General features: G+C 45.7%; 1 protein-coding gene across 1 annotated transcript in view; it reads right to left on the reverse strand.

Annotated features, from left to right (window-relative positions):
- The window catches only part of GARNL3 (GTPase activating Rap/RanGAP domain like 3), a 117,076-nt gene that overhangs the window by 10,610 nt on the left and 82,879 nt on the right, over positions 1–23,587 (reverse strand). The window contains exons 17-22 of the mRNA XM_057725064.1: positions 18,881–18,992; positions 13,913–14,011; positions 13,437–13,553; positions 12,702–12,877; positions 9,828–9,986; positions 2,588–2,654 (exon numbers count right to left, since the gene is read on the reverse strand). Of these exons, the coding sequence (XP_057581047.1) occupies positions 2,588–2,654; positions 9,828–9,986; positions 12,702–12,877; positions 13,437–13,553; positions 13,913–14,011; positions 18,881–18,992 (730 nt within the window). The remainder of the gene's footprint in view (positions 1–2,587; positions 2,655–9,827; positions 9,987–12,701; positions 12,878–13,436; positions 13,554–13,912; positions 14,012–18,880; positions 18,993–23,587) is intronic.

Below are 23,587 nucleotides of genomic sequence, written 5' to 3' on the forward strand. Positions count from 1 at the left end.
CGTTATCCTGATTCTCACGTTGAAAGCACATCTAGGATCTGACCGCTGCTCAGCGCCTCCCCTGGGTGGTTCTGGTCCAAGCCCCTGGCATGTTGGTCAGATGAGGGAGCGCAGTCCCTGCCCCTCCCGCTTCCATACCAAAGGGGGTGGTTTCCTCTCACAGATCCTGCCGCCCCTCTGCTCAAAAGCCTCCAGCTGCTCATCAGGGTGCAACACAGGAAGCTTTCACCTGCCAGGCCCTGCCGGAGTCTGGACCTCTTTGCTGATGTCATTTTTATCCACTTGCACCCTCGCTCACTCTGTTGCGATCATGGGTCATCTTTGGGGTCGCCTCGACCGTACTGGAATGTTCCTCCTCAAGGTCTTCACACCTGCCCTTGTCCCTGCCTGGAACACTCACCCAGACACCTTCAAGTCCCCTCCTGGACACCTTTGGATCTTCAGTCCTCGCTCCTCTCCCAGCGAGGCCTGCCTTCCTCACCTTCTCTAACTGGTGACCTGTGACCTGCATGCCCCACTCTTGCCCACCCCAAGCCCCTCTTCCCCCTTCATTTCCCCTCAGCACTCAGCACTATTTAACAGACTGCACGTCTTTCTTATGTATCTTATTGTCTACCTGCTCTCTTTAAAATGTAAACTCCACCTGGTGGCTGGATTTGTGCCTATATTCACTGCTGAAACTGCTAGAAGTGCTGGGTAAAGATTTGCTGAACGAATGAACGACTCAGGAAGGACACAGCAGCCTTGTGATTCTAAAGGCCCAGGTCCCTTACACACATTCCCTCCCCTCTCCCCTGTCCCACCCCGACTCCCACCAGGGGAGAGCAACCTGCTGGTGGGTTTGAGGGGGTTGGGCTGGAGGAGACCCGGGCCCCTGAGCACAGAGCCTCCTGGATGGGTCGGGTGACTGTGTTATTCCTGGGGAGGCCAGCCCCAGTCCCCACCTGCCTCAGAGGGGGTCACACGGGCCTGGAGGAGGCGACCGGACTGCAGTCCAGAGGCCCGTTCCCCCTCCTTCCCAGGGAAGAAGAGGGCTCTCCCTCCCAATAACTAGTGCTGGTGGTCTCTGCACCTGAGGGGAGGGGCCTCCAAATCAGACTGAACTGATTCAGAAAAGGAAGCGAAGCTGTTTCTTGAACCCTGGAGCTGTGCAGCCCATTCACACCCATGCACTGGCACCCATGCCCGGCCGGCCCCTGAAGCGTGAGCGCACTGTGTCCCTGGCAGGGCCTTTCACTGTGGTGTCTCCAGAGCCCGGACGCAGGCCTGGCATAGAGAGGGCCGTCCCTTTTGGTTAAAAGGGGCCGCCTGACTGGGCTGGGGGGTGGGGTGGGGGGAGGGCTGGCGCAGGTGGTGGGGCGCAGGATTCTAAGAAAGTCCCTGCCACGGAAGCAGCTCAGAGTCTATGACTTCCTTTCTCTGACTTTCCCCATCCAGCTGGTGCAGAACAGTGTATAGGTTCTAATTTTAAAACAACTTTCTCTGAAGAAAGGTCCCTTTCTGCATGTAGAAAAGTTTTTAACTCATCTGAGATAAAAATCTCCCTATAGAAAATGCTGAGTTTCTGGAAGTTATAGTTTAGAAAGGAGCAGACATATGATAAAAATCAGCTTCAAATTTGCGGAGGGTTTGGACAGATCTGTGGCTAAAATATCCTAAAAGAGCGATTTATTGGTGAAGTTCGCTCCTTGTGACTACCTTCTCCTGACTTCCCAGAAACTTCTAATTTTGAAAGAGGATGTTTATCAAACAAATTTCTCAACTGAAAATTACTATACTTACTGATCAAAGATTAATTAATCAAAATATGTGTCCCATGTGATATAACCAGCATCACCACTCTAAATCGATACAATTCTAGGCTGAAAAAAAAACATGTTTTATTGTTTTAGTTATGCTGGGCAGCCTTATCCAGGAAAATATCTTACTACCTTTAGCCTTAAAAAGATCTTTTTTATTGTAGTATCACATTAGCTTTTGAAATGCTGAAAATCCTTAAAGACCCTGTTTGGCATCTTTGGTCTACCCGAAACCCACCTGCCTCCTCACCCAAACTACCCCAGCTGAGGCTGGGGTGTGCCAGGTTGAGGCTGATTTCATTAACACCCGAGAAACAGCAAAAAGGGTAGAGTAACTGTGGTTAAAATTTGGGGCACTGGAGTCAAGAGGGCCCCAAGTGTGAATCTGGGCTCTCCCGTTCAGAGCTGCACAATCTTGAGAAAGTCTGTTCACCGCTCTGGGCCTCAGGAGCCTTATCTCCTTACAGGTAACAGAGAGTAACGGAAAAAGTCAATGGAACGGTGACTGGGGCAGGCAGAGCACAGCGAGTGTCATACAGCAAGGGCCCCTAGATGGAAGCCACTGCCATCACTCCCCCGTCCTGGGGACACCCCCAGGCGGCCCCTGCACCGGCTTACCAGGAGATCCAGGCAGGAAGGCAATTCTCAGATGCTCCCTGGAGTGCAATTAAAGACCCAGGAATGAGACATCACGTAAATCTAAAGCTACGTCCCTTTAAATTGTCCAGGAAAAACCCCCAAAACAGTTGATTTTCGCAAATAGAGATCACAACACATCCTTTACTTACAGTTGTAACACAGGAGCAGACCGGCTTCCCCATCTTCGTACACATCAATAGCTGCAACGAAATTAACCTGCAATGAGAATGGGCAATGGTAGTGGGCAGGCTGGACACTGACACTATGAAAAGACTTCCTCAAGGTATGGTTTTCTATAAACTCAGGCACTGGGGGGCGTTCCCTGCTCACTAGCACCCACAGTGCCTCGCGGGCAGCCACGACTGCAGTCCACGGGGATTTTCTCACCGTCTTTTCCCACCTTTTAGAAGCTCTGTAGGCGGACATCTCCACTCTCTATCACTAGGCCTCTTATTTATACACTGGGCTCAAAGCTTTTCATGTGGGTTATTCATTTCACTCTCACATCAACACCAGAAAGTAAATGGCATTGCTCCCATTTTACAGACAAGTAAAGCGAGGCTCAGAGAGGTGGAGTGGCTCTAGTCCCTCAGGTAGGAGGTGCCCAGCCAAGATCTGAACCAGGTCCCTGGTTCTTTTCCAACCTTAACACCCTTGCACTTTGGCCACGCTGCTTCCTGCCTCAAACACGGTCTCTGAATCTCAAGATCACCGTGTCTGCACTTCTTTTCTCTCTCTTTCACTTCCAGGGAGGCGGCAGGACGTGATGCAGAGGGTGCCAGAAGCCCGAGCCCTGTGGCCTGGGCGAGCTCTTCTTCTCCAGCTTCTGTTTTGAGAAGACCATTCTCAACCTGTTGGTGTCCTTGGTCCCTCTTGTATTTCAAAACTCCGAACCTCCAAAAATCTCCTGCTTCTTTCACCACTTCTCTTGTCTTCTCAGCCTTGTAGTCTGGCCTCCTGTGCCCCCAGGGACATTGCCCTCTCTGAGCACCACAAAGATTTCCTTCTCCCCAGACTGTAGGCCCGTGGCCAAGGCTCACCTCTCCATCCAGATCTCCACAACCTCTGACATGGGACATCTTCTCCCTCCCGCCCTCTCTCCCACTTCAGATTATTCTTCCATTTCTTGGCTCTTCTCTCATTTAGAAAAATCCCCACCTTTATGGCTTCAGATTTTACTCAGCTCAAAATCTCTAGAACTATAACCTCAGGCACACATTCTCCTTAGAGCTCCAGCCCATATTCCTAAGTCTTTTGTTCTCTCAGATGCAATAGGTCCCATAACCAGGAAAGCAGAAGCCAGTGTAGGGGAGCAGAAGGGAGCACGACCGCAGCCCCGAGCTGCAATCCTGCCTGTACCACTCGCTGCCTCTGTGGTTTGTGGCAAACAGCTTAACCTCTGGCCCCAGGTCTTCACCTGTGAACCAGTGTGACGATAATCCTGACTGCAGGATGGGCCTGAGGATTCCACAGAATGAGGCAGACACTTCTGCACTGGGCCTGACACGTAGTCAGCACTCCACGGAGGCTGCTATCTTTATGTCACACGCAACTAGTTTCCTTCCAAGCCTCCTCCTTTCTGTTAGCAGAGCTACCCCCAAAGTCTTGGGGGCTCCCCTTCTCACCCGAGTCCAGCAGCATCCTCTCCTGTGTCTCACCCTCTGCTGTGCCCCAGGCTAGGCCTGACCTCCCCAGCAGGGGCACGTGCCCTTGTCTCCCTCTGGCTTGGCTCTCCCCAGCCCCTTCCAGCACGGCGCTAGGCCCCCTCCCCGCCCCAGGCCCTCCTCCTCACTGCTCTCACCCAAATGCAGCCTTCTCCTCTAAACGGTCTCATGGCTTTGCTGAAGCCCCCCCGGACACCCTCAGTCAGGGCCTCTGCCTGTGTCTGGCAAGTCCCTGCGATGGGACCCCTGCCCGTCTCCCACCCACTATGACCTGGCATTGTACAGGTGCCATTAAGCACGTGGGAATGAAAGGGCAGGGTCTTGCCTCTCAGGAAAAAGTCAGAAAAGCTTACAAGTGTGTAAAACATGGTATAATGGGGCCAATGCCATAACCAAGAATCGTGAGGGCTTTGTGCGGGTGGGAGACAGTGAGCTCAAGGTCAAGGGTGCTGATTCTGGGATCAGAAAGACCTGGGGGTCAAATCCCAAATACTTCCTCTGCTGCCTTAGGCCACAGCCCTGTTTTAATTATCTGCATGGCACGTGCACTGCTGTCTGGGGTTCGCTTGTTTGTTTGTTTGCTGGCGCTCTCCTCCCCACTGGATCTCAGCTCCATGAAGCGGAGGCCTTGCCGAACCGCTCACACGACATCCTCAGCACCTGGATCAGGGCCTGTCGAGTAGTAGGAGCAGAGTACGTACTTCCTGAAAGCACGACCGAGTCAGTGAAATCCCAGCTCTGCCACTTGAGAGGAGAGGGCACCGAGGCCAGTGGTTTAACCTCTCAGAACCTCAGTGTCTTCATATGTAAAATGGGAGATAATAGAACATCTACTCCTACAGGGGCTGAGGATTCTGTGCGGTCCACAGGGACTGGTACTTGGTAGATGCTCCAGAAATGTCACCCGGTGGCATTATTCAGCTATGGAACCTGCCCCAATGGGGTCTATCATGGAGGGACCAGCCCGTGAGCCCCCTCGGCCCCTGGAGGGAACCCTCCCATCCCCAGCACTTTGACTGAAGAGTCACCTCCTCCTCAGGTGTCCCTGTGCTTGTAGTAGCTGACACGTATCTTAGCCAGAGGCTTCCAGCGCTAGCGGGTGTGGCTGTGGCTGCTCTGTCAGGCTATGCACGTCCTGAGGGGCGTGGCCAAGTGCTGCCAGCTTTGTAGCCTGGACCTGCTGTCCCCATCATGCTCTGTGATGAGGCTGTGGATGCCACGGGCTGGGTTTAAGGGCATGGCCTTGGGAGCCAGGCAGCCTGGGTTCAAGTCCTGCCCCTGCAACTTACTAGCTGTGTGGTTTGGGGTTAATAAGTGACTCCTCCTTTCTGAGCTTCAGGTTCCTCTTCCGCAGAAACCGGGAAGTGAACAGCATATTCCTGTCAAGGCCACAGGGCCAAAATCTGGGGACAGAGCCCACAGCAGGGACTTAACCATGCCCTCCTCAGATGCCCAGCGTATTTCATCAGGCTTCATTCACACGCAGCACAGTGAGGCCGGGCTCACATATACATGTTCTGTATACAGATGTTGATACAGATGTCGGCGCCTAGGGTGGGGAGGGGGGGTGGGGGGTGGAGGGGGGTGGGAGCGGCTGGCAGGAGTCATTCCTGTGGCAGTTTCTTTTTTTTAAAGAGCTTTCATTGAGATACAACTGACATACAATAAACTGCATGTATTTAAAGTGTACAATTTGATATTTTTTTTCTTATTAGTAATGTATATATGGCAATCCCAATCTCCAAATTCATCCCACCCCCAACCCCCCTACGCTTTCCCCACTTGGTGTCCATATGTTTGTTCTCTACATCTGTGTCTCTATTACTGCCTTGCAAACCGGTTGATCCGTACCATTTTTCTATATTCCGCATATGTGCGTTACTATACGATATTTGTTTTCCTCTTTCTGACTTACTTCACTCTGTATGACAGTCTCTAGGTCCAACCATGTCTCTACACGTGTCCCAATTTCATTCCTTTTTATGGCTGAGTAATATTCCATTGTATATATGTACCACATCTTCTTTATCCATCCATCTTGATGGGCATTTAGGTTGCTTCCATGACCTGGCTATTGTAAATAGTGCTGCAATGAAGAGGTGCATCTGTCTTTTTGAATTATGGTTTTCTCTGGGTATATGCCCAGAAGAGGGATTGCTGGGTCCTATGGCAGCTCTAGTTTTAGTTTTGCAAGGAACCTCCATACTGTTCTCCATAGTGGCTGTATCAATTCACATTCCCACCAACAGTGCAAGAGGGTTCCCTTTTCTCCCTGTGGCAGTTTCTTGACCAGATGAGGACCTGAGAATCAATAAATCAAAAATCAACTTATTTTTCTTTTTTAAGATTTATTTATTATTTATTTATTTTTGGCTGCGTTGGGTCTTCGTTGCTACACGCAGGCTTTCTCTAGTTGTGGCGAGCGGGGGATCCTCTTTGTCGCGGTGTGCGCTTCTTGGTGTGGTGGCTTCTTTCATTGCGAAGCACAGGCTCTAGGCGCGGGGGCTTCAGGAGTTGTGGCACGTGGGCTTAGTTGCTCTGTGGTGTGAGGGATCGTCCTGGACCAGGGCTCAAACCCGTGTCCCCTGCATTGGCAGGTGGATTCTTAACTACTGCGCCACTAGGGAAGTCCCTCAACTAGGGAGCTTTTAAAGGATATGTATCCTGGGTTCTTGCTCCTAGACATCCTGATATGTAGTAGGTCTAGCGTAGGACATAGGCATTGGCTTTTTTTTTTTTAACTTGATTAAAAATAGTTCATCTTATTGGCATTTTAAAATAATAAGAGTTATACATGGTGGTTGTGAAAATTCAAACCACAGACTTGTAACAAGTGAAAGAGGTCACCACTGTGAGGTCAGTGTCCAGCCTTCCCATGTGATTCCGGGGTGAGCTCTCATTGGAGACCAGCTGGGGTCTGGGCAGATGGTCAGGATGGGGACGTGGGCCCCTTAAATAAGCCAGACACCCAGATCCCGTTACTAGGTCTGCAATTCCCTCCAGAGGAGGCCTCTGTTTTGGGAAGGAGGCCAGTGCTGGCTGTTGGAGCTGGGGTAGTAGGTCACAGTTAGCCTACTGGTAAAACGAACTTGACGTTGACCCTCAGAAGGCTGCTCTGGTGCTACTCAAACAGCTCCTCTCTTGAGCTTGGATAGTCTTAGACCCTGAGGTGGGTTTGAAGCTTGCAATGGGAATCGAGGGGTCTTGGCTGAGAAGAGGAGGAATGGGGGCAGGAAACCAGGCCATCCCGGCCCGCACGGCCGTGAGCGGAGCAGGCAGGCAGTGAGGGCCGCTTGAGGCACTAAATCTCCAGGAGGGTCAGACTCTCTTTCCTGCTCCACTGCACTCGGGGCTTGTTCTGCAGGAATATCTTCACGAGAAGTAACTCTGTTCCCGCAGGCCGCTTCTGACCAGCTATTAGAAAGCACACTCACTGCTTTCCTCATTTCTCTAGGGCTTATCTTCCCAACTGAACAGTCAATTCCTTGCAAAGACACGCCACTGTCTCAGCACCTCTGCTCGCTCAGCAAACACAGCAGCTGCTGATTTACTAGGAGGGAATAGGAACACTGACCTACTCAGATCCGGGGGCTGTGTTTAACAACAACAAAAAATTTTAAACATTTTCTCTTAGAGAAAAGCTTCGTATCTTTGTTTTAAAAAGCATATTGAGGAACAGACAGAAAAATTCAGGACGGTTTCTCACAGCTTTCAGAAAAACAAATAAACATAGAAGTCATCAAAGAAAACTGTTTTTAACTCATTTTTTCCTGGGCCTTCATGAATCTTAAGAGAAAAAGAAAACAAACCCACAAACACTCTAATGAATTATCAGAGTATTAAGTACAAATTAATAATAAAAATCACCAGAAAAAGCATGTTCAGTCTTAGGAAACTAGTTGCCTGGGAAGGATTGATTCGACAAAGACCTGCTAGGCCATGCTTTTTCTGCCTCTTTTGGCTGGTTGTACAGAGTTTTGAAAAGCAAGCAGGGGCAAGGACTTTTTTTTCTTTTTTTTTTCTTTTTTTAAGATTTTTTGATGTGGACCATTTTTTTTTTTAAAGTCTTCATTGAATTTGTTACAGTATCGCTTCTGTTTTATGTTTTTTTTTGGCATGTGGGATCTTAGCTCCCTGACCAGGGATCAAACCTGCACCCGCTACATTGGAAGGTGAAGTCTTAACCACTGGACACCAGGGAAATCCTGGGACAAGAACTTTTAAAGGTCAGATTGGGCCCTTCCGCCTCAGAAGTTAGCAGCTGGAAGAGATTATAGGTTCCTGGCTGCTGGGATGGAGGGGAGTCCTCCTGGCTTTAAGTTAGGAAAAGTTTCAGGATAGATTCCTTCTCCTAGATCTATATTAGCACCCCTTGGGGGAGACTTAAGACCTATTGATGCCCACAGCCTACACCCAGGAATTTTGATTTAACAAACCTGGGTGTGTCAGAGCATCTATCTGTTTAAAGCAGTGTGTACCAGTAGTTCCCAAACTTGCCCACATCACCTGGGGATCATCTAAAAATTTTAAAGCCCACGCCACACACAATTCCTGGGGGTGGGACACGGGCATCGGTAGTGGTTGAAACTCCTCGGTGACAAGTTTAGGCACCACCAGTATATATACATGAAAAGACAGAGTGAGCTGTGATTGATAACAGCTGAAGATAAGAAGCCCTCCTAATTATACCTAGATGTTTCTTTTTCTGATTTTTCTATTTCTTAAAATCTTGCTCTCATTAGGTGTTAGGTCTTCTTCATACAGTAATTAGCAATTTTAGTGAATATTTATGTAGGGCTGGTCCAAATATAAACTGTATTCTTTATTGCTTGCAAAGCATAATTAAATTCCTCAGTCCTCTGACACACCTGAACAGGACCAGGGGAAGCCTGTAGGTTTGGAAGCTCTCAGCAGGAATGACATTGTCCCTGGGGGTGGCCTTGCACCATGCAAACCTCAAGTGGCTCAAATGTTATCAGGCCCTGCCCTGAGTCACAGCGATAATGAGCTGAAGAGCTCTGTGACCTGCCCGTCTGCGTGGAGTGGCTCAGCGACAGGTGCTGCAGGGCGCTGACGCTCAGAACCCATGCGGTCCTCTTCGGTGCTTCGGTGCCGTTTCGGGTGGGCCCTAGATTCTGTCCAAATCCAGGACGTGGCTGCCCTCTGTGCAGCTCAAGCCAGGAGGTGTAGACCCCTAGTGCTGATCTACTTTTTCTCTCTCCTAATGGTGTGTCATCCCGTCTTCCTTTCTGAATGACCTCTAATGGGATGGAGACTTGGGCTGTACCCTCCTCTGTCACCCAGGCCCCACACTGTGAGTCTGCAGGGCCTCTGAGAGCAACCTTACTCTCCAAAGGCCCTTCCAGTATGAATCACCAAACAAACGTTCTCATTTACTCAGTTATTTACATTTAGCCTTTTAACTCTTCATTCCTCTTTTATTGGAAGGCTGGAATGGCAGGGAGAGGCCTGGAAAAGCTGTGGGCAGTGGGCAATTATGTTATATTGAACCAACTGACCTACAAAGATGGGCAGTGGGCAATTATGTTATATTGAACCAATTGACCTACAAAGATGGCAGCTTCACGTGGTGCAGCCTAAATAGTACATCACATGATACTGATATGATAAATAGCACACAATTTTACGGCATCAGAAAGTTAGAAGGTAGAAGACACACCTCAGCCTTCTTGGTCCCCTCTTGCCCCCATATCTGTCAGCTCACCCTGTTGGCCTCCACATGGTGCAGCCTGAAGGCCTCCCCCGTGCTCTCGTTCACCACGTCGAACTGGTGCCGGTAAGCCACGCAGATGAGGTTGTCACTCTCTTCCGATGGCCCATCTACCAAGGTCATCACCGCGGGAGAGTCAGACAAACAGATCTCCTGTGTGGCGGATGATGATGGAGGAGAAAGGGGTGAGGACAGAGCAGCCACCTTCATGTCCACCCCCCACTGCCTGCCCTCATCCGGAAGAGCGCTGTGCCTGCAGGGGAGGCAGGGGTGGGAAAAGAGGTGCAGGGATGGCCTCAGACTTCTTCCTCCTACAACCTGTCCTCAAGGCTCAGACCTCTGTCCACTGCAAAGGGGAGAGGCCAGGAAACAATTTTACAGAAGTGATTCAACACTTTTGGTCTGTGCTAGCCCTCAGGCTATCTGGTCCTGTCCCATGGTTTGATGACAGTAATAATAATAATAACAATGACTAACCTTACTGAGCACTTAGCGCCAGACACTGTTCTCACCGAATCCTCATAACAACCTAATGAAGTAGGTACGGCTGTTACTCTATTTTACACGTGAGGAAACTGAGGCTCAAAGGTCACATGACTTGCCTACGGTCACATAGTTTATATGTGGTAGAGCCAAGAAATTTCACCTTAAGAAATCTGACCTCAGAGCTTATACTCCATATAAATGCATATGCTCTACATAAATACCCATTAAGACCACTAAGTACTGTATGAGAAGACTAACACCTACTTAATGCAAGATTGTAACTTGTTTTAACTTAACTGTTATGCTGTTCTATCCCCTGGAATTGAATATTAGCAGCAACTGACATGCATAATTCAGGCAGCTTTAATTCTAGGCAAAAATAACTTGTCAGCTCACTTATAGGCCTACTCGGCCTTAGTGACCAATCGTCGACATATTTCACACCTAAATGTACCATAATTTTTAAAAAGCTAGAATGGTGAGATCGGGAAGGGCCCTGACCCTCCAAGAGGCTTCTCTCACAGGCTCCACCCTCAGCCCAGCAGCAAATCCTACTGACTCAGTCAAGGAGGCAGCTTTACCCACTGCGCGTTCCCACCTGCCCAGGACCAAAGCTGCCCTCATCTCCCGCCAGGGTCTTGCATCAGCCTCGTAGCTGGACTCCTTATTCCACTCTTGGCCCCCTACTCTCTCCTGTGTCAAGCAGCCAGAATGGTCTTTTGAAAACCTGCCACTTCTCTGCTTCAAACCTTCCAGCGGCTCCCCTTTTGCTCAGAATCAAAGCTAGCATCCTTGCAATGACCTTCAGGGCTCAAGAGAACCTCATCCCTGCGCACTGACCTTGCCTGTCCCCTCGGCTGTAGCCACCCAGCCTCTTGGCTGTGCCTTAAGCTAGGCCACTGGGCCCTCGTTGGCCTCTCGTTCTGCCCAGGAGACCCTTTCCCCAGAGGCCTGCATCACTCAGTCCTGTCTTTCATCTGGATCTCTACACAAAGGTAAGCTTTTCAGAGAGGGCTTCTGAGACACCTTTTTTTTTTTTTTAAGAACTTTTATTGAGATATAATTGGCATACAATAAACTGCATATATTTAAAGTGTATAATTTGATATTTTTTTCTTATTAGTAATGTATATATGGCAATCCCAACGAGACACCCTTTCTAAAAGAGATCCCCCACTTCCCCGACCCATGATCCTCTGTTTCCTTACCCTACTTCACTGTTATCCTCAGGACTCAAGGATTTATTGGCCTATTTCTGTTGTCCTGTAACTAGAAAGCATTCTCCACGAGAAAAGACACTTTTTTCTTGTTGTTCATTGCTGTTTCCCCAGTATCTAGAACAGCATCTCTTTTTTCTCCTTCCAGTTTTATTGAGATATAATTGACATACAGCACTGTATAAGTTTAAGGTGTACAATAATGATTTGACTTTACATACATCATGAAATGATCACCACAATAAGTTTAGTGAATATTCACCATCTCATATAGATATAAAAGAAAAGAAAAGAAATTTTTTTTCATTGTGATGAGAACTCTTGGGATTTAGTCTCTTAGCTTCCACATCTAACATACAGCCCTGTTATTATATCTATCGTGTTGTAGATTACACCCCTGGTACTTGCTTATCTTATAACTGGAAGTTTTTAACCTTTTGATCACCTTCCTCCATTTCCCCCTCCCCCCACCCCCTCCTCTGGTAACCATGAATCTGGTCTCTTTTTCCATGAGTTGGTTGTTGAAGGATAATTGACTTTAAAACTATGTTAATTTCTGGGACTTCCTTGGTGGTCCAGTGGTAAAGAATCCATCCTGCAATGCAGGGGATGCGGGTTTGATTCCTGGTCGGGGAACTAAGATCCTACACGCCTCGGGGCAACTAAGCCCATGTGCCACAACTAGAGTCCATGCGCCACAACTAGAGAAGAGAAAACCCAAATGCCACAACTAGAGAGAAGCCCATGTGCTGTGGTGAAGACCCACGCACCACAACGAAAGATCCTGTGTGCCACAACTAAGACCCGACGCAGCCAAAAATAAAAAAATAAGTATATATAAAAAAGAAACAGAAGTATCTCAAAAAAAAAACAACTATGTTAGTTTCCGGTGCCCAACATAATGATTCTAAATTCTATACATTTCAAAATGATCTCCACTAGAGCAGCATCTTTGGGTGCTCACTAGTGTGAATGAGCAGGATAAAGTCACAAAAGCCCTGTTCACCTTAGTCTTCTGGGGAAACCAGGGCAATAGGCAAGGGCTTCCCCAGTCGGTTCCTGAACCACGGGGCAATCCCCGTGGATGACAGACTCTGGGTGGAAGGAGGGAGTCGGCCACGTGAAACCTTGGCCAGGAGCCAAGCGATCTGAAAAGGAAACCTACCCTGATGTACTGGAATTCTTCAACAGGTGACTCGGACAAGGGAGATAATAGTGACACGCTGGTCACCCCGCTCGGCTTGTTGTGTTTCCTCGTGACCAGAAGCAGTTTATTGCGAATGGCAATCACGATCCTCAGCTCTCTGCTATGGTGAGTGTTAATGGCATACAAGTGGCAGCCTGGGAAGAGAAATCAGTGATGCTGAGCACACGACAAGGGGTGGGAGCCCCCAAAGCTTTGACAATTTGGTGATACCTAAGAACCCTGGAAATTAAGCATAATTCAGTGAAATGACTAAGAATGTTCCCACCACCAGGTAAAGTGGGGACTTGAAATAAGAATTAGGTTGAGTTACAGGAGAGTTAAGGGAGTCATATTCCCTCTATTCTAGAGTTTGTGGACTTAGTTTCATACCCACTACATGATATAAATTAAAGTGGAGGGTGATCAGACTTCCAGGAACCAAAGCCTAAAAGTCTCTTTTCACAGGTTTGCTCATAGACCTTAACACACTTCCCAAACTTGTCAAACAAGACCTAGAATTTCCTTGAGTCTTCCACATGTTTTTCTATTGCTCAAGCTTCTCTTAGGGAAGTGGTAATGCCCCCTTTGTGATGTTTCCAAGTGAAAGACAAATAAAATCAAATTTCCAGTCATTTTTATTTTCAGTAAAATCTGGGCAGTCTGAGAAAAAGTTTAATTGGACAGAAACCACCAAAATATGGAGAATTGAGGCACCTTTTGTTTTCTCAAGCTTGTTTTCTCTGCAGTCGCACTTGCCCTTCACGGCCTGCTTGCCCTCGATGCCCCTCTGCACAGCACTGAGCCTGAAGACAAACAGGCGAGCATCTTTCCCTGGTGGATAAAGCAGACGGGGGAGGTGGATGGAAAAGTAAGACGACCTGAAAGAACTGAAAGGGCAGACTGTGTAGGAAAACTGCTGCTCAAGGAATCAGGATTTGAGGTATTTCCGAATTCAGGAGAAACCTGGCATCACCTTTACATAACGACGCAATTAAGGATGTCCGCCCTTCCTCTCCTTCACCGCCCCCTCCTCAGAGAACAAACAGGCCACCAAGGACACTGAGCCCTGGGCACCAGGAGAAGAAACACCTAGCACCACTGATGCAGCCAGAGCACCCTGACCCTTGTGTTGGCTGCAGGCTATACGCTTCCCTTCCTCCTAGAGAACGTCACCTGGAGAGGAGTACCACCTTTGTCTGCTCTGAGAATCAGAAGGTCCAGCGCCTCCAGCACGTGCATCTGCTTCACGGGCAGAGTTTTGTCAAACACTGGCACTGATGGAAGGTCATCTGGAAAAGGAAACCTGGTTACTGGACGCTGCAACCCAGCCCATACTTTCTAGAACCTACAGAATATGCCTGTGGGTAGTTTTGGATCTCGGTTCTCTCTAGGCAAGGAAGGAGGGCAGCTTCTAGAGCTTTCATAAGGGCTGCACAGAAAGTTCAAGCACTAGTCCCCTCTCAGTTCAGGGAGAAGGACTGGCATTTCTTTGCCAAAGGCATTCACAACTGCATACAAGGAGCATAGCAGCAGGGCCCCTAAGCTAGATTCTTCTCCTCAATGTTCATCAAAGAAGAAGCAGCATCTCTCAACCCCAATTTTTGCTGGGATTATTCCGAAGAACTGAATACCAAGTTTTAAAAAATGCTAATAAGCTTAGCCATTTCTCTTAAGTATTTTCTGATTTTTGTGTCATGTTTGGAATCACATCATGTCTTAGGTTATTTTGCATATTTCTCAAGAAAGCAAACTTAGAATTCCCTTTTGTATTTAAAATAAATGCAAACACCCTATTCCAACATGCCCTATGTCTGCATCAATAGTAGTTTACCTATTTTTCAGTATTTCTCCATATAGGAATATGAAATCTCCTTTTTAGACAAAAATAAAATAAGAGAAAAACATCAATTACATTTCCCAAATAACAGGAAAAAACTAATTTTAGTGGAAACATTTGAGAAGACATCAGGTAAATGGATGATTAAAGACTTTGCAATTATATGTGGGATTTGTTTTGCTTTTTTTGTTGTTGTTTTAATTAATTAATTAATTTTATTGGCTGTGTTGGGGCTTCGTTGCTGCACACGGGCTTTCTCTAGTTGCAGTGAGTGGGGGCTACTCTGTTGTGGCATGTGGGCTCCTCATTGTGGTGGCCTCTCTTGTTGCGGAGCACTGGCTCTAGGCACATGGGCTTCAGTAGTTGCAGCACATGGGCTCAATAATTGTGGCACATGGGCTTAGTTGCTCCTCGCCATGTGGTATCTTCCTGGGGCAGGGACCAAACCCATGTCCCCTGCATTGGCAGGCGGATTCTTAACCACTGTGCCACCAGGGAAGTCCTGGGATTTGTTTTTAAGCTTTACTTACTGGGAACTTAAATTGCTAGCAATTACTTTGCTCTGGGGGGTCCCCTGGACAAAGAGGACAAAAAGAATTAAGGCTGTTCCACAAGCAAAGGATCTGTTCTGAACTTGACATAGAATCAGTGCAAGGCAAAGATGTCCCAGGCTGGTGTAGATGTTTTAGGTAGAAGTGTCTAGCTTATTCTTTACCTGCACTTCGAAGACACTTAGGTCTTCAAGTGTTCTGCTGTGGGTGTGGATGTTTCCTTAATTATAATTTAGGTGTGAGAGGCCCTGAGGACCTTGGCTCTTCCAGAAACCTGTCTGTCTGGGAGTTCATCCCTCACTGGATGGTGCCCAGGATGGGGCAGAGCTTTCACCATCAGGATCAGTAACCCCCTCACAGGGGAGGGGCCTCCCACTGCTGCAGACCTGGGAGAGCTCTGGATTTGTCAGAGCACAGACCCAGCTAAGCTCTGATTAGACAGAAGCCTGGTCTCTAGTTGCCCTTCATGATTGGGACAAAAGTAAATTCTATGCAGCCCATCACTTTCCTGCTCCTCTACCCCAGGCCTTTCCAAGAGGATTGATTCTCAGGCTCTTTGTGCTTTTGTGGGGGGACTCAATTTTTCAAACCATGAGATGATCATTCCAGTACCCGTCTCCATATTTGACTGAATAACATGCTTATTTCATTTTGTGAATGGCAGTTCACATACACCACGGGCTTCCTCCATGCCAGGTCTGAATGCTAAGTGTTTTACGTGTCATTTAACGTAAATGTCCCAATGACCCTACTAGGTAGGAGCTCCTAATACTCCCATTTAACAAATGAGGGACCTGCGGCTCAGAGGTGCCGGAAAATTGTCCAAGCTCATGGCTTGAGCTTGTGGAACCCAGGTCTGCGCAAGGACAAAGTCTGGGTTCTTAGCTAGTGTCATAGCCTAAAAACAGCACCACCTTCCTGTGGATTGATGGGGTGAGCACGGGAACAGCCATGCCGTAAGGAATTAATATGACAGAAGCACTTCATTTAACAGTTAAAACACAGGATGCCGTGTGGCGGCCCAACCATGTACAGAGTAAATTAGCTTTTATTCTCCATCTAGTCTTTCTCAGGTGGCTAAACAGGTTTACTCGCAGCCCAGGAAGGAAGGGGAGGAAAGGATATGAGAAAGGGACGTGGACTCAATGATTGTTTCATAACCATGGTTTCCTTCTTGTGATCTCTTTACGAAGAAACAATCATTTAGAGCTGGCTTTTCTATTACTGCAAAACCCAAACAAATGGTGATAGCATATTTAATCAGTATTCGGTCTCCCTTCAGAGTAGGTTTTGCTACACTTAGAATGCAAAGAATCTTTATGTTTAATAGTGCCCTTGAAAGGATCAGACTCTCAAGGGGGTAAGTCTAATGAAACTAAGCAGAGGCTAATGGGATAGAGTGGAACTTGGCCTGAAATGAAATGGAGAGATTCACTCACGGAAACAATCTGAAATGATTAAGTGTAGATGAGAGAAAGGTAAACAAAGAAATAACAAGAGAATTATGGCTTACAAGCACAACAGAAATACAAACAAAGCCTTAAGGGTTATTCTCTTTTTAGCAAAGGCAAACAGGGATGCATTACTGCATAAGCAGGACATGAAAGTAATAATCTGAGTAATACATCTAAACTGGTGGTCGGTGTATATGGCTACCACCTGTGTTAAGACAATGTCCCTCAAGTTGGAAAGAAAAGAATTTCCCGGTAATCACAATAACTCTCATATCTGACATGTCCATTACATTTTGGACCCATAAAGGCGAAAATTTCAGAAAGGGATTTGGTAATCTTGGTTTGGATTTTGCATTTACATAGAACCAACTCAGAATTTTTTTCTGTTTTTAAGCAAGCCTTAGAAATGGTCACTATGAAACACACTTTCTGTTTCGTAAAAAAGGCAGACAGGTAGAATTTGACATTCTTTTCATCACAAAAATTTTCATAATTATTTGCCCAGGACTATGGTCTTGGAAATCTGCGTCAGGGTAAAGACAGTAACACTGGTAGAGTTTAATTCAATTTTAATAAAATGTAGTTGGCTTAGTGGAGAGAGCACTGGACAAGGTATCACCTCTGCGTTCTGGTTCTAGATGTGCCACTAACCAGCTGTGTGGTCTTGGGCAAGTCACATCATTTCTTTAGGCCTCCGTTTCTACAACTTCTAAAACTAAGAGACTAGAGCAAACTTGTAAGGTCTGTTTTTGTGTGTGTGTGCGTGTTTTTTTAATAAATTCTTTTATTTGGTTGCACCTTGGGCAAAATCTACAGATTTTGTTACCTTCTGGCAAGTTCACAGGGACAGAGTGACGATGACAGCTGTCTGCTAGGTCACCGCCTACGCCAGCGCTGCTTTAAGCGCTCACCACGCAGAACGCCGTGCACTCTCCACCTCTGCTCCCTCGCAGTTAGGAGTGCCATCCTCATTTTGCTCAGTTCATCATTTCTCATTACTACAAACTTTTTTTAGCTGCTTAAAACATTACCCTCACTTTAGAGAAACCTGAAGCTCAGAGAGGTTTTCTCCGAGATCCCAAGATTTTCTAATTGTTTTATAAAAGTTTCTAAAATTAAGTATTTAAATTCTGAATTTATGAATTTCAAGGTATCTGGCTTTTAGTAAGTTATATACACAATTATATACGTGTATATATGTGAATTTACAAAATTATGTTATGGACACAATGTATAAAAAATAACAGGTAAGGCCAAAAATAAGTCCATTATAAAGTCTTGTCCACCACTTGTCTTCCTACAGAAGACACCTAGCACGGGGCCCGGAAGACAGCACGTACTTACAAATATGCTGAGTCAGGGACTGAGGAAGGCGTTAAGTCGAGGCCAAGGGTGGGAAGATGCTGCAGTTTTAGGCCAGGATGTTACTCTCACAGGGGGTGGCCTTCAGGATGCCCATAAAGCATCACTATAGAAACCAGAGACTGGGTAGCCTGCTCCTGTGCCCGGAGGATGTGCCCTTGGAAAACACTGCCTACACCTATGGTTCCCTCTGAAGCCCAGGACATGACTTGGTACTAGTGTTGAACTCCTTTATCATTCATTAGGAGTCTGGAAGAATCCAAGGGGCCTCCTGCTGGAAGGGACCACACAGTCCCTGAGTCTAAATTAAATCTCCACTTGAAGTTGAATTCCCTCTACAGCATCTCTGCCAAGGTCATGTCTGATTGGTGACTGATCTGCGGTGACAGGGAGCTGACCACCTCCCCAGGTGCAGGCTGACTCACCTGGCTGTGAAAAGTTTGATTTTATATTGAGTTGAGATCTGTCTTCCTGTCAAAATCTTTGTTTCTCTATCTATCAAACATAGGTTATCTAAGATTCTTCCTGTTTGTTTTGGACACTGAGTACTTTTCAAATTAGAAACCTTAAAAAGAAAGTGCTTCGAGAGACCACATCCCTGGGACAGGGGATCTAAATAACAACCTGCCCTTGTCGACTTAAAGTAAAATGTTGGAATCATGATAAGTATTGGCTGCAAAGGAGATTCTCCTTGCAGGTCATTTGATACCCAGAGATGAATCGGAGATTTGGGGAAGGGATGAAACTGTCATGCATCCCCTGCCCCGCCCCCCTCCCCCCACTCCCCAGCTTGGTTGTTGAAAACAAGGGAGTAATTTTGTAAGGCAATGAAATTCTGCTAATCTCACTGCTGAGGACACATTTATCTAAAGGGAGCTGACTGGTGGTCACCCATCTTAGCAGTACTGCAAGTTACACAAAGAGAGGCATTTGAAGGGGCAGCTACTCACTAACCGTCCACTAGCAAGACACCAGCATCGGTGGAAACCAGCAAGGCCTGGCCCCAGGGATCCGCACACACAGCTTCGTGAGGGAAGTTACTGCAGAAGCACTGCGGCTCCCAAGGCTGTGAGGCAACACAAGCATCAGAAGGTAAGTGCACCAGAAAGAACACACCGGCCGTCAGGTGGGAACGCACAGCATGTGGCCACCTGAAACAGCAGCACAGATGCCCTCAGACCCTGCGAGCTAGATGGGCTCTGACTTAGTTACCTTTCTTTTTTTTTTTTTGGCAAGAAATTTCATTTATTTTTGTGGTTTGAGAATAAAACCAGCAAACCAGTACATTTATAGTACTTGAGCCTCTAAATTAAATCTCCACTTGAAGTTGAAGTCCCTCTATTCTAATATTAAGAATTTCTATTTGATTTCTTTTTTTTTTTCACTCTTTTTTTTTTGGGGGGGGGTACACCAAGTTCAATCATCTGTTTTTATACACATATCCCCGTATTCCCTCCCTTCCTTGACTCCCCCCCCCTCGAGTCCCCCCCACCCTCCCCGCCCCAGTCCTCTAAGGCATCTTCCATCCTCGAGTTGGACTCCCTTTGTTATATATATATAACAACTTCCCACTGACTATCTATTTTACAGTTGGTAGTATATATATGTCTGTGCTACTCTCTCGCTTCGTCTCAGTTTCCCCTTCACCTCCCGCCCCCTCCCATACTATTTGATTTCTTAAGACCATTGTTTTTCATGTGAGAGAGGCGTGTTGCTACAGATGTGGTGGTGGGTTGCAGCGGGGCATCTTTGATTAGTAAAGGGCAGGATAATAATCCATACAGAACGTATCTCCATTAGCACTAGATTGCTTTCCTTTGAAGAACATGAAATGAAGCATGACTTTAAACCACTTTTTTCTTTTTGTGATAAAGCAAGCTAAGTTTCTTCCAAGGATCTTCATCACAAGTGAAAACAAACAAGAATAAAATAAAGGTCATTATTGTTCTATTTTTCAGTTTTTTCATTTATACTCCTTTTGGCTATATTGATGAAAAAAATAGATTGGAACCTAGTTGATTTATTAATTTAACCCTGATCAATCTTTTGCCTCCTTAGGCAAGTTTATTCGTAGGTATTTTATTCTTTTGGTTGCAATGGTAAATGGGAGAGTTTCCTTAATTTCTTTTTCTGCTCTTTCCTTGTTAGTGTATAGGAATGCAAGAAATTTCTGTGCATTAATTTTATATCCTGCTACTTTACTAAATTCATTGATTAGTGCTAGCAGTTTTCTGGTAGAGTCTTTAGGGTTTCTATGTATAATATCATGTCACCTGCAAAGAGTGACAATTTTACTTCTTCTTTTCCAATTTGGATTCCTTTTATTTCTTTTTCTTCTCTGATTGCTGTGGCTAACACTTCCAAAACTATGTTGAATAATAATGGTGAGAGTGGACACCCTTGTCTTGTTCCTGTTCTTAGAGGGAATGCGTTCAGTTTTTCACCATTTAGAACGATGTTGGCTATTGTTTTGTCATATATGGCTTTTATTATGTTGAGGTAATTTCCTTCCATGCCCATTTTCTGGAGAGCTTTTATCATAAATGGATGTTGAACTTTGTCAAAAGCTTTTTCTGCATCTATTGAGATTATCATATAGTTTTTATCCTTCAATTTGTTGATATGATATATCACATTGATTGATTTGCATATATTGAAGAATCCTTGCATTCCAGGGATAAACCCCACTTGATCATGGTGTATGATCTTTTGAATGTGCTGTTGGATTCTGTTAGCTAGTATTTTGTTGAGGATTTTTGTGTCTATATTCATCAGTGATATTGGCCTGTAATTTTCTTTTTTTGTGACATCTTTGCCTGGTTTTGGTATCAGGGTGATGGTGGCCTCGTAGCATGAGTTTGGGAGTGTTCCTCCTTCTGCTATATTTTGGAAGAGTTTGAGAAGGATAGGTGTTAGCTCTTCTCTAAATGTTTGATAGAATTCGCCTGTGGAGCCATCTGGCCCTGGGCTTTTGTTTGTTGGGAGATTTTTAGTCACAGTCTCAATTTCCGTACTTGTGATTGGTCTGTTTATATGTTCTATTTCTTCCTGGTTCAGTCTTGGAAGACTGTACTTTTCTAAGAATGTATCCATTTCTTCCAGGTTATCCAATTTATTGGCATATAGTTGCTTGTAGTAGTCTCTCATGATCTTTTGTATTTCTGTGGTGTCCATTGTTACCTCTCCTTTTTCACTTCTAATTCTGTTGATTTGCATCTTCTCCCTTTTTTTCTTGATGAGTCTGGCTAATGGTTTATCAATTTTTTTTATCTTCTCAGAGAACCAACTTTTAGTTTCATTGATCTTTGTTATTGTTTGCTTCATTTCTTTTTCATTTATTTCTGATCTGATCTTTATGATTTCTTTCCTTCTGCTCACTTTGGGGTTTTTTGGTTCTTCTTTCTCTAATTGTTTTAGGTGTAAGGTTAGGTTGTTTATTCGAGATTTTTCTTCTTTCTTGAGGTAGGACTGTATTGCTATAAACTTCCCTCTTAAAACTGCTTTCGCTGTGTCCCATAGGTTTCAGGTTGTTGTGTTTTCATTGTCATTTGTTTCTAGATATTTTTAAATTTCCTCTTTAGTGATTTCTTGGTTGTTTAATAGTGTATTGTTTAGCCTCCATGTTTTTGTATTTTTTACAGTTTATTTCAGGTAATTGATATCTAGTCTCATGGCGTTGCGGTCAGAGAACATGCTTGATATTATTTCAATTTTCTTGAATTTACCAAGGCTTGATTTGTGACCCAAGATGTGATCTATCCTGGAAAATGTTCTGTGTGCACTTCAGAAGAAAGTGTATTCTGTAGTTTTTGGATGGAATGTCCTATAAATATCAATTAAGTCGAGATGGTCTAATGTGTCATTTAAAGCTTGTGTGTCCTTATTTATTTTCTGTTTGGATGATCTGTCCATTGATGTAAGTGGGGTGTTAAAGTCTCCTACTATTATTGTGTTACTGTCGATGTCCCATTTTATGGCTGTTAGCATTTGCCTTATGTATTGAGGTGCTCCTATGTTGGGTGCATAGATATATACAATTGTTATATGTTCTTCTTGGATTGATCCCTTGATCATCATGTAGTGTCCTTCCTTGTCTCTTGTAATAGTCTTTACTTTCAAGTCTAATTTGTCTGACATGAGTATTGCTACTCCAGCTTTCTTTTGACTTTCAGTTACCTTTCTTAAGAAGCAAAGTGTCCTTCCAGAAATGCACGCAGTGGGAAAAAGCTGGAGTCACATGTTCCTGGCACCATGACCTTAGTCTGTACCGCAATGAGGCCCTTCAGGGGCAATTGAAACACTGGTAACGGTTTCTAAGCAAACGTTTCTCTTAACACCTGGAAGTTGGACCAACTGGTGCCTATTGTTTTGGAGGTTTCTCATTAGTTCACTATAAAGGAAGTCCCACCCAACTCTCTAAAAAAAAGTCAGATTCCTATGTTGCTGATCTGGCAAAATTATTAAACTGTACACAGTGCAAGAAGTTGATATCATCTTAACATGAAAATGCTTATTGGCCCATTTAAGGATACAAAATCTTCAAGAAAAAAAAATAACGTCTGTTTGTAGGAATATAGCGAGGGCTGCCAACGAAACCTACTCGTGCTCCCCCTATGTGACACATTCGCATCACCAAAATCATATCCTTAGTTTCATTCCATGTCCAGAAGGGAGAGTCAGCCCCACCTCACTGCTGCCTCTGAGCTGTGGCCAATGCCTGGAGTCCGCAAGGGTTGTTCGTGGCTTCTGAGCCTCCCTGGAATGAGCAACATTCTCAACTGAACCATTAACTTCCCTCCAAAGCATGTGGCTTGGCCTCAAAGGACAAGGAAGCTGCGAAGATTCTCAGAGACAAGCTGAAGTCCTATGTCTTCACTTTTACCTGGGGCTGTATGAGAGCTCGTGTGCACACGTAGGTGTGTTTGCACATGCCAGGTGAGCATGTTTAAACACTCAAAGTAGAAGTGATGGCTCTGAGGTCACCTGCAAGGGTGTCGTTTGGGATGAGGGTAGACACTGTGTGAATTATTGCCATCTTAGAAAAGTATGCTTTCCCTTTATGAAACTCAACAGCCTCAAAATGAATATTCTAATTGCTAAGATGAGACTTGGGCTGTTGTGAAAAGATCACACAAAGAATGTGAAGATATTTCATAAACTGAAAGAGGACTGCACAAGTGCAGGTCATTACTTGGAATGGCATTTCCCTAAGAAGATTTTTGGAAATTCTGAGTTTGTGACTCAGAGCAGGAGGATATGGAAAAGCAAAGCCAATGTAAATGCCAGCTGGGGGGCAGACACAGACGCCAGAGCACTAGGTGACACCAAGGTAGAAAGCCGACTCCGAGTAACAAAATGTTCTCTGACCACAGGACACAGATTAGAATACTCATGCCGGACTGGGGTTTTTAAGCCAGAAGATCTAGGGGCCCTGGAGGATCCATGGAGGGCTTAGTGAGGTCTGTGAAGCCCTGAAACTGTATTCAAAGTGTTGTATCTGTGCTATTTGTAATTTTAATGGGCTGGTATGTGTGTGTGTTGGGGGTGGGGGTGGGGGCGGGTCCATTGCTTTCATGAGTCCTCAAAGGGGCTGGGGACTCCAAGAATCTGAGGACGTCATGTATGAGGTGTTAGCGATAAGAAATCAGCCCTGGCCCCACA

Source organism: Hippopotamus amphibius, chromosome 2 (assembly GCF_030028045.1).
Source record: "Hippopotamus amphibius kiboko isolate mHipAmp2 chromosome 2, mHipAmp2.hap2, whole genome shotgun sequence".
NCBI lineage: Eukaryota > Metazoa > Chordata > Mammalia > Artiodactyla > Hippopotamidae > Hippopotamus > Hippopotamus amphibius.